Source organism: Rhagoletis pomonella, unplaced genomic scaffold (assembly GCF_013731165.1).
Source record: "Rhagoletis pomonella isolate Grant_MI unplaced genomic scaffold, Rhpom_1.0 Rhpom_scaffold_00007, whole genome shotgun sequence".
Taxonomy (NCBI): domain Eukaryota; kingdom Metazoa; phylum Arthropoda; class Insecta; order Diptera; family Tephritidae; genus Rhagoletis; species Rhagoletis pomonella.
The window spans coordinates 67,305,414-67,317,257 of record NW_023458561.1 but is presented as its reverse complement, the minus strand read 5'-3'; the positions used below and the strand labels follow the sequence as shown (position 1 = coordinate 67,317,257).

At 34.0% G+C, this 11,844-nt stretch overlaps 2 protein-coding genes across 8 annotated transcripts in view; one reads left to right on the top strand and one right to left on the bottom strand.

The window, feature by feature from the left end:
• Window positions 1-10,259, top strand: part of LOC118743375 (sodium-dependent dopamine transporter) — a 26,395-nt gene extending 16,136 nt beyond the window's left edge. The window contains exons 3-10 of the mRNA XM_036476005.1: window positions 7,067-7,201; window positions 7,281-7,435; window positions 7,511-7,692; window positions 7,842-8,219; window positions 8,912-9,149; window positions 9,219-9,447; window positions 9,692-9,960; window positions 10,020-10,259. Coding sequence (XP_036331898.1) covers window positions 7,067-7,201; window positions 7,281-7,435; window positions 7,511-7,692; window positions 7,842-8,219; window positions 8,912-9,149; window positions 9,219-9,447; window positions 9,692-9,960; window positions 10,020-10,133 — 1,700 coding nt within the window. The 3' untranslated portion in view covers window positions 10,134-10,259. The remainder of the gene's footprint in view (window positions 1-7,066; window positions 7,202-7,280; window positions 7,436-7,510; window positions 7,693-7,841; window positions 8,220-8,911; window positions 9,150-9,218; window positions 9,448-9,691; window positions 9,961-10,019) is intronic.
• LOC118743373 (gamma-1-syntrophin-like) overlaps window positions 1-11,844 on the bottom strand; it is a 182,032-nt gene that overhangs the window by 36,558 nt on the left and 133,630 nt on the right. The window lies entirely within an intron of this gene.

Below are 11,844 nucleotides of genomic sequence, written 5' to 3'. Positions count from 1 at the left end.
CAAAAAACGGCGGCGGCGGCGGCGTGGCCCGGCGGCGTATACCTCTAGTATGTATGTATATCCTCAATTGCGTTTTAAACCGCTTGACCTCTCATGACCACTGAGGACTCTTTATGGGCTAAAAATAATTTCGATATATCAAGGGGTGTGGCAGCTTCTAACTATCTGTGGTAGAGTAGGGGATCTTGATATGGAGATACATACATATGTACGCATATGAAAACAGTACCATCTTGGTATGGAAGCGGCGATACTACTTACAAACATAAAATTACATAATGTAAATCTCTGGTAGTATTTATGGCAGAGTACTGCAACTTGATATGGGGATATTTGAAACTAATCCAATAATCTTGGAAAAGCGGGATTTATAGAAAAAATGGGTATGAAATCTATCATAAAAGTTTAATTTACATACATACATCATATCTTAGGAAGAATGTATTTCAGGTAGAGTACTGATATTGATCTATGCGCTCACTACTATGCTGACAGAGAAAAGTTGGAGTTAATGGGAAATAGGGCATGGCATCTTTTAATCTTATCAATTCAAGTTTCTCCCATGGCAATTATATGTACATATGTGGCCAGCTCCCGAGATTGCACGTCAAAATACCTTTTATTTATACTTCAAAAACATCAGAGAAAATATAGTGTATTCCATGATATTGCTCGTTTTAGATATACACTTATAAGTATACAGCCAAATTAAGCTGAGTTCAGGAATAAAATATTGTAGCATTTTTAGTTTATTTTGTATACTTTTATCAAAACGAGGGGGTCTAAGCTAGACGATACAAATGCATATACATACATATGTATGAAATGAAAGTTAATTTTAAATGCATTTATATTAATAGTGTATTGCCTGATCACAAAAATGTTAATAAGATTTGAAGGTGCGCTATAAAATAATGCCATTAAACTCACTAGATGTGCAACTAAATAAAACTCATATTCGAAACAGAGATAATGATAAAAAAAAAAATAATAATGAATTCTGGTTCCGCTGATTATAGCCACTTTTAAAAAAAAGTTGCTATCGGCAGCTCGGCTGAGGTGGTTGATCCTTGGCTTACTATTTAATGGGGCCAACCGATTATTTTAATATTACGGTGTCCTTGGCAATAGGCAATTGTCCGACTCTACATGATTGTTCAACTAGCTTATAGTAGGTTGCTTTAGTGTGAGTGTTAGTGTGTTAAAAAGCGCGGTGGCATGCAATATTGCAAAATAGGCTCGAAAAATGGGCTCCTTAAAAAAAGTGTTACCACCCGTTAGAAAGTTAAATCGATAAGTTAAATCAAATATTACAATACAAGTGTCAAAGGAAAAGAGGTTTAGAGAACTTAAATATGTTTGAAGATTTTTGCCACCTGTTTAAAAATGAAATTTTGCACACGGATAGTTTATGTGACCAGGATTCAAAAAAATAGCAAACATCGTATATATTTTCCAGTTTCCTGGAAATTTGTTTTCCAGTAGGCGGACCAGGAATCGATTTCGCTAAAAATTCGCCACGCAGATAGCTCATTGCCTGAACTAATATATATCGATGGCTGAGCGGAAGATCGATCTATCTCGGCAGCCAGTTCGAAAGCGCCCTATCTCAGAAAACTTTTCAAAACCGCCCTACTTCAGAATTCGGTTCAAAAACGCCCTATCTAAAACGAAAATACATTGAAAATAAGCTGAGTTAGGGCGTTTTTGAATCGGCAGCTAAGATAGGGCGTTTTCGAACTGGCTGCCCAGATAGGTCGATCTTCCACTCAGCCATCGATATGATGCTCTTTTCCAGGGACCAGGAACAGTTTTTTGCTTTGCAACGCAAAAGTTCTTATCAGGCGCCGCGAAGCCAGCCAGTATTTGCTAGTATATGTATGTATATATCTGTTTTTGCCTGCTTTCCTACAAGGCTTCCCTTACATAAATAAATATATGTGTATGTAATATCACTTTCGCCATTCATGCACACTTCAAATCACTTAGACCCAAATTTATGTATGTTTGTATGTATGTTAGTGGCCATAGCACTCTCATTTCTACTCATAGAATTATTGAATATTGTTTCAAGAGGAAATTTGATTAGGTGACGTCATTAAGCTACTTACATACATACATATGTATACACATATACAGCCACTTAAAGACACGGCTACTTCATACCCGAACAACCCGAATGCTAAGCATTGCAACCATCGAATTTGCATTGGCCTACAACAATAAAGTACATATATATAAAGAATCACCTCAGTAAATATCGAATGGGAATGTGTGCTTTTATATGGATGTATGTAGGTATGTTTACTGGGTGAGTAGCAGTGTTGCTGATGTTTGATGTCGAAAGAGGAGCATGACTTTGTCAGCCAAAGCAGAGTGTACTTCATTTATCGAGTCGACACAAGAACAAAGCCAATAGGACTAAAAATGTCGATTTCAATATATACGTACATATACATTTAGGTACATATGTATGCATGTATCTACATAATAAGTGTGTGTATGCACGTAAAGTGAATATTTTGTTTTAAAATTAGATTTATATTGTACTATCATCAGAATCATATTGGTTCTTTTTTAAGTGATCTGAAGCGAAAGTGTGGTAAAAAAACAAAGGCGTTGCATGAGATGTGGCGAGCGGGGGGGTCGGACGACAGAAAAAAATTATGGGGTGTTAAATGTGCGGTAATGGCTGTGACAGCGTTGATGGACGGAAAAAGGAAATTAGGCTGTCCTGGCGTCACTAAAGATAAAATCAAGAGGAATATGGGAGGAGTGAATAATAGCTGAGCTTGACTAGAAAAATGTATGAAGTTGAAAAAGTTGAAGTTGTTATAATGGAATAAATAAAAGTTTTTTAATATTATTTTGCAGTCTATGGTTATATTATGCTGCTCTTGAAAAAGCTATTTTATTATAAGTGCTAGAAATGACGTTTATATTACTCGTTTGTCTGTGTTGGTGATTATAAAAGTTGTATTTTATGCTTTTCTTTATTTAATTACTAATACATAACCTACGGGAAGTGTGTCTTTTGTTTTAGGTATTTTTAAAAACATTCATTAGTATGTGAGAACACCGAATTTGATTGTTGATTTGTATTTGATTTTGACGAAGGACTGAAAACCTTGCGTGCGCTCATTAAATAAATAAATAAATATTTTTCGGTTACACATTTGCTAATTGGCATCTCCTTTATACACTCATACACCCACTATGGGGATACTCAAAAAAATAAGAAAATTCGCTAACTTATTATTTGAGATAGTTTTATTTGGATAATGGAAGACGATGTCTTTGGAGACGATCCAATATGCAATACATTCTTATGACTAAAGAATTTCTTCAAGCAAGGAATACGTGTGGTATGAGTAACCTTACCCCCCGAATCAGAACAAACTAACGTAACTATAGATAGACTGATACGGTGTTTACATGAGGCGATTTTACAGGCAATTTTTATTTGAAAGCAACAATCGCCTGGTGTGAACGGCCTTTCAACTAATAGCTTCCACTGAAATTGGGGGGCAGCCAAACTTTTGATTCAACTAATCGCCACTAAAATTGTCTGGAAAATCACCTCATTTTATCAAGTAAAAGCTCCCATCGAATTCTGTGTCAATATTTATAAAATAAAAAAAAGCTCTACAATTTCCACATGACTTGAACGGAACTGATTTCATCGCATATGAAAAATATGAATTTAAAAACAAAAGCTTTTGACGGCCGCGGCATGCCGCAGTCGAGTAGGTAGATGCCTGAGTAGGTGAACGCCTGTCAATAGCATTATCAATCTTGATAATTTATCAAGAAATGAGCTTTCGATTTCTGTGCTAGAATCCAATTCTTGATACATAATAAAAAAAGTACTAATTATAAAATGTTTATATTTTATCAAGTGCACTGAATCGGGGTGTGACTTTTCCAGCGTTCAGCCTATTAATTGGCTGTTGGCTAAGGTTGCGAGTTAGACAATCTACTTTATGATTGGCAGTTGATCCTTCTGACGAATAAAATGACAAGGAACGAGCTATCCTCGAATTACTTAAAATGCCTGAAGAAAAGTCTTCCGGACAGAGTGTTTTTCCTTATATTGGCATTAAGCCAACATGGCCAATACTAATAATATTAAATAGAAGAATTGAAATGAATACTGAATTAAAAAAGCACATTTCGGGAGTAGTTTGATAAAAATCGACATAAAAACCAATGAAAAAAGTATGTTTTTTATTTTTACCACTTTTCTCAAAAGTTACACTGTTCGGCAGTCGGCTGGGGAATTGCTGAAACAAAGTTTTTCGAAAAGTCTGGATTGTATGTAGATATATAGGAAAGTAATTTCTCACTTTTCCCAGGTTGGCGGTTTTAAGCGTTTTTCTTAATTTGAAGTTGGTAATTGCAGAGCATCATTTAAAACAATTAAAAGTAATTTTTAATGCAAATATTATAACATCAAAAGGCCTTTCTAGGATTTTTTGGTCCAAGGAATTTGCAATTCATTTTTACCGCCGCTGGGTCATCTTTTTTTGCGCTTAGGGGCAAACAAAATTAAGAAACATTGTTTGCACTCTTCCTTCATATCCATTCCATGTTTTATGCATCATGGTGCACCCAGCGGACGTTTTTGGCAAAAATAGAAAAAAACTGAAAATGCCCTACAGTGTAAAATGAAGCTTCTCCGATGACCACAAGTCCGGGTATAAGCTCGGATCATGAACAAATAACAGATGCGCCAATGCAAGTGAAGCATTTAATAAACAGTGTAGATGATGATATGCTCTCATTTTGCTTAATTTTTATATTCATTGTCGTGCTTGTCCTTCTAAGAGCTATACATGTATTTGAGCACATTGTACATATTTATAGCGTTCAATCACAAAACTAAATGTTTCTCCTTAGAGATGCTAATGGACACATTCATAATTACGCGCTTATCTAAATAAATATGTATATGTTCTTACGTACTTAAATTTATACATGTCCTTGGGCATGGTAGCCTGTAAATATTTTTAATAAGTTTTGTATTGCTCATGGAGATAATAGGTGCCTTATACATACAAATCGCACACAATCTTCAAAAGTGATACAACTCAAAATTGAACGTCCGACAGAAAAGGCGAAAAACTATTTCTTAGCACATGCTAATCATATGGGCACCTTAGGTTTTTTCAACAAATTATATTTAACAAAAATTTGCTCCAGCCTATGCTGAAAGGTAAATAAAAGCTCTGTGTACATATTTCCCTGCAGAAAAAAAATATCAATTGATAAAAAATAACCTACTTGTAGTTGGCTTTTTTGCGGGATTTCTATAAAATATATAACTTGTGGTTAGCTATAAAAAGCTAACTTGAAACAAGTGGACAAGTAGTGCAGGAGTAAAGCTCGAGATTTTTTTCTTCAAACGCGTTTCTATTTAAATATCCTGCACTTCGCAAATACTATTTCGAAATGAGTACAAATAAAAGGGAGATCGAAATTTCATATTATCATTTTGAAGTTATGTCTGACGTAGTTCTAATATGGGACCACCTACAGCAGAATATAGAAACAAATGTGAAATGTTATAAAATAAATAAAGTAAATAAAAAATAAATAAAAAAATATTTTGTTTTTCCTATTGATATTTTATGTCCAAAAGAAGTTAGTTACAAGTTAGTTGCATCAAATGCAGAGGTAACCACCCGTGACTATTTCGCGGCCTTCGCCATAGAAATATAGTTAGCTTTCGTCAAAGAAAATATACAGATAATAAGTGCCTTCCTTATCAACATAAAGTTAGCTTATAGCTAGACACATTTCCTGCAGGGTTAGTACATAATTTCAAAAACGCCAAATTTTGAGTTATGTCACTTTTGAAGATCATGTGCGGTATGCAAATAACTATGTATTGAACATACACATATTTTTTACTTTTTAATTATGGCTGTAATAGCCGCATGGACAGTGTAATGAGATTTATGTTAGTACATAAAGTCCTTGTATATTAGCAGTTAATGAAAATATTTCTTAAGCGGCTAATTGTGTAAACTTTAATGAGGATAAAATTATGCTATTGGAGCCGATGGGAATTTAATTTAAGTGCATAAAAATAATAAAAACACTTCTAAGTGAATGAAGTCAAAAGAAGATTAGGTTAAGCAATAAAGCCTAATTCTTTGGACGTAAGTTGTAAAAGGAGAATTGAAATAATGAATCGAATGCATTCCTTTGCATTCATTAACTTTTCGTGCTTTAAATAGGAACTTGTTACGCTATTCAATATTACATAAGCGGTACTCACTTTCCGTAGCATTTTAGGTGTAAAGTTTCTACATAGCAATCTAGCACGCATTTTGTTGTTGGAAGAGCAACAAAACAACTGGTAGCTACTTTACACCTAAAATGCTACTCAACGTGAGCTCCCCTATACATTCTTTGACGCAACTGCAGTAAAGTTGCGGTGCAATTTTAAGTTTGATAGCGTTGCTATGCAAATAGGTGTATTATTTAGATATTAGGGCGGAGTAATTTAATCGGAGAAAAATTTTGTAAGAAAGTGTATGGGAAATTCAAATTCTACGTAAAAATGGCGAACAAACTATATACTAAAAATGACGTTTGACCGTCCCAAATTTAAATAGAAAAAGCAGTATATTGTATCTTTTTTGGACGAAATACATTTTTCATTGTATCAAAAAATGGCATACATAATTTTCTGTTTTCTCGGTTATGTTAAGTAGTTTCTTAAATATGAAGAAAACACAAAATTTTGTAAATAAAAAATTTATTTGGTTCAGAAAAAATTATAATACACTTTCTTTCGAAATTTAATGACTCCGTCCTAATGTACATATACTTATGTAAGTAAAGGTACACACGATCGTCTACCAGTGCTAGTAGCTTGAGAATCCGAAATTCTCTTTACATAAATCTAACCGACAATACAGTTAAGTTGAATTTAATTTTATGAGAAATTGTGTCCTTTTGAAATTCCATGAAGATATCTTGCTGATAAATAAAAACCGAAAATTTGTTGAAAATTAATATTTAGTAAGTTCTATCACTTATCTACATATATTTATAGGCGCTTTTCTCGTGCCATATTGTATTATGTTACTGGTCGGTGGTATACCGTTATTTTACATGGAACTAGCATTAGGCCAACATAATCGTAAAGGTGCCATTACTTGTTGGGGGCGTTTGGTGCCTCTATTTAAAGGTACGTTAATTTTAATGCGAAAAAAGTATCACACATTGTCAACTAACTTTTTTTATTTTCTATCAATCAATATCTATAGGAATCGGCTATGCTGTGGTGCTTATTGCTTTCTATGTTGATTTCTACTACAATGTTATTATCGCTTGGAGCTTACGTTTCTTCTTTGCTTCGTTTACAAATGATTTACCTTGGACATCGTGTACAAACCCATGGAACTCCGACTACTGCAAACCGGTATAAAAATTACGGATAGTTTTTTAATTCATATTTTACAACTTTGATTACACCTTATGTCTGGGTTTTATGCAGTTCGAAGCTCAACAAAATACAATACCTCCCATGCAGCCCACAATTCAACCACAAAACGCTACTGCGAACATCACCAATTTTTCATTTCAAAATGAATCGACATTCAGCTACAACGAAAATCGAAGTTTAGAAGTTGCAACGACCACAGAGCGATTTCACTCAGCTGCATCGGAATACTTCAAGTAAGGAAAAAACATCTTTAAAGGATGATTATAAAATTTTCTTGGTAGTCCTATTTAAAACTATGTATGTACATATGTATTCCATACTAATATGTTTTTGAGTTAATATTTCAAATGTTTTAAAGTTGTCGATCTTTTTTCATTTCAAGCCGCTATATACTGGAACTAAACCGAAGCACAGGCTTAGATGATCTTGGCCCCATCAAACTGGATATGGCCCTTTGCCTGTTGGTTGTCTATATTATCTGCTATTTTTCACTGTGGAAGGGAATTAGCACATCGGGTAAGGTTGTGTGGTTTACGGCACTCTTTCCTTATGTCGTGCTGTTGATACTCTTCATACGTGGCATAACACTGCCTGGCTCCGCCATGGGTATTCGATATTATTTGAATCCAAACTTCAGTGCCATTTACAAAGCAGAAGTGTGGGTCGATGCGGCGACTCAGGTGTTCTTCTCATTGGGACCGGGTTTTGGTGTGCTCTTGGCCTATGCGTCCTACAATAAATATCACAATAATGTTTATAAGTGAGTAGATTTTATATAAACAGACCTATAGTGCTTATCATAACTATACGACACGACAGATATCGACAACTTTTTATTCTATTGTATTTTATAAAAATATTTTTTATTCTTTAACAAAAGCCTTATGAAACCAATGTTTTAATTTTTGTGCAATATCAAAAAAATTCAACAAACTTTCGTAAAGATTTTTGATATACAGGTTTTTAGCCCATTCACTTATAGTAAATAAAGTGAAAGTTTAAAGTAGCTAAGATTTACTGTTGATTTCTGGCAATTTTTTTTTCGTTGAATGTGCTGCTCATTTTCTCCGTATAAAAAATCTTCGAATATATATACTTTGTGTGGAAGAAAATTACAGACACCATTAACTAAGATTGCCAAAACTCAAGAACAAGTCGCAGCTACTCTAAACTCGTATTTTGTTGTATCAAAACTACTTCAAAACTGTATTTTCTAAGTCTTCCTAAGAAATAATAATTATAATAAAAATCTTTAAACAATTACGAAAGTTTGCTGATTTTTATTTTAATATTGCACAAAGTTTGAAACTTGCACTAATACGCTTTTTAGTAAAGAATAAACTATAATTTTACAAAAAATAATTTAAATTAAAAAATAATAAAATTAATGTCTAAACTTGTCAATATAAACCAGCATTAAAAATAATATACCATTTCATTAAAAACTTACAGGGATGCACTACTCACCAGCTGCATAAATTCTGCCACCAGTTTTATAGCTGGATTTGTGATATTTTCCGTGCTGGGCTATATGGCACACACATCGGGGCAGAATATTGAAGATGTCGCCACAGAGGGACCTGGGCTGGTTTTTGTCGTCTATCCAGCGGCGATTGCCACAATGCCGGGCAGCACTTTTTGGGCGCTAATCTTTTTTATGATGCTACTGACGCTGGGTTTGGATAGTTCGGTAAACGATTTCATATTGTACGAGTTACATACGTATGTATGTTTCTAAAGTTATATATTTTGATTGCAGTTTGGCGGTTCTGAAGCCATCATAACAGCCCTGAGTGATGAATTTCCGAAGATCGGCAAGAATCGCGAAATTTTTGTTGCTCTTCTTTTTTCGCTATATTTCGTCGTGGGTTTGGCTAGTTGTACACACGGCGGGTTCTACTTCTTTCAATTACTGGATCGTTATGCAGCGGGATATTCCATACTTATAGCTGTATTCTTTGAGTCGATAGCTGTTTCGTGGATTTACGGTGGGTCACTAAAGAAGATGCCTTTACTTTTAAGCAGTGTTGGCCCGAAAGGGGAATTACCTTGGGGTTGCCTATAAAAAATTTATAAACCGCTTGAAAAAGCTTGGAACGTCTATGCGGTTGACAACTCTGCGCAAAGTTGTCCTCCTTACATAGTATATTATTTCGCCTTCTTGTTTATGCGGATTTCAGTACAAAGTTTGCAATCGATTTTTATTTTTAACCTCTACACATTTTTTTATAGGCACAAATCGCTTCTGCGAAGATATAAAGGACATGATCGGCTTTCCACCAGGCATGTACTGGCAAATATGCTGGCGCTTTGTGGCGCCCCTATTTCTACTTTTCATCACAGTCTATGGCCTGATCGGCTATGAACCGCTTACATACGAAGATTACACCTATCCAGCCTGGGCCAATGCGTTGGGTTGGTGTATAGCGGGCTCTTCAGTTATAATGATACCCGCGGTGGCGATAATAATGATACTTAAAACGCCGGGTAGCCTGAGGCAGGTAAATAATCTTCTATCTGCATTTACAAAGGTCTGTTTATTTATGCGAATTAATTGCAGCGCTTGAAAATTCTCACCACACCTTGGCGAGATCAGCAAGTCTCCATCAATGGCGTTACGGCAGAGGCGACTCAGGTTCGACTCACTGATGCCAAAGAAGGTGCCGAAGTTTGAGATCAGCCATTTGCAAGATTTAAAATTTACTATGTGTAATATTTTCCGTTTTTTTTTTTTTGTGGAAATTTTCAGCGATTGAGTTGAAACGCTCTTTTTTTCTTTGGGATCATAGGAAGTGTATATTTAACTGAAATTGGTTCACTAGATAATATCCATGTGAAATTTAGGGAATTAGTTTTTAAGTAATGCATAGACAAAATACAAATTTAGTAGTCAAATTAGAATGTAATTAAAATTTTGTACACTTATACAAATGCAAATTTCACAAACAACGTAATGTACTTAGGTTTCGCTGGCACATTGGTGTGAAAGCTGCACAGCAAGCATGCAACTACAAAGAATTAAAAAAAAAAAAAAACAGAAACATACAAATATGCAATGCAAATGAAGTGAATAAAATATATGTTTAGTATATATATATATAATATAGATAATTGCATTAGGGAGTAGTCTGTAGGCAGTGTGAGACCCCAACCACGAAATTGTGGCAAATTCTTGCTTCACAAAATTCCATATACGTAAGAGTTCTTGTATATTTATAAGAGCGAAGGTACCAAACTAAGTATTTATACAACCATGTATGTATGTATGTTTATTTGATGTGAAAGTTTTACAAAAAAATGCAATGTCCAAATTAGAAAATGTATATGTATTTAAAATGCTGTGTAGATAATATTAGATTTGCAAGAATGAAGCATTCCAAATTACAAGAATTGGATAACAAATTAATAATAATTTGCATTAAAAAACTAGGCATGTTTAAAATTAAAATGTTGACCCCAGAAGGCCCTAAATGTTTGTATAGTAAGTAAGTTGAGAAGTGCTTGTTAACAAATCTATGTACAATCAAACAATTTTTATTGCATTTAACTGTAAGAGTACGAGTCTTCAGAAAATACTCGTCCATTTATGTTTGTATATTGAAATGCGATTGTTGAAGCTTTAAAATGTCCCTCTTCGCAACAGACTTACTTGTTGTTATCCTCCTAAATAATCTAGAGTTTTGTACATAAAACTAAAAACTAATAGAGAAAAATAATATTTTTATTAAAGGTGCAGGTGCCAAGCAAAAAAGTGGAGCAAATGTTTCGAAGGCAAATGAGCTGCTGCGGCAACATGTGTACCACTCAGCCATGTATACATGTTGCACAGTGGTGCTGGCACCATTAACAAAAACGCAAATCTTTATAGATATTGAAAGTTGAAATTCCACAAAATAAATTCTTTTTTTTCGCACATCATTTAGCACAAAAGCTATTTAAATTTCGATTACCAAGTTAATTAATCTATTTTCTTACATACTTTTTTTACACTGTATAATTGGGTTGGAGATTTTTTGTTATAGCTATTTTTACCAGAATGCATACATGTAGTATGTGTTAAAATTGTAAATACTAATAAAAAATATTAAAATTAATTGGTATTCGGTTTGCTAAAACTTGTTAAAGCTTTTTCTCAGCCATGAAGAAGTTTTAACGCAAAAAAGTTTTAATTAAACGAAACAAACATTTTGATTGTGTGTTTACAACAAAATATTTATGCACCTAAATTTCGATCAAAAATTTCATTTAAATACAGTATTTTACTTCAGTGCAATAGCATTTAATTGAGTTGTGATTTTAATTTTTTACTAATCCAATTAGGTAAAATTTATGGCGAATGTCAAAAATTTTTCCACAGCCATGAAAATTTTTGACTAATGCCACTA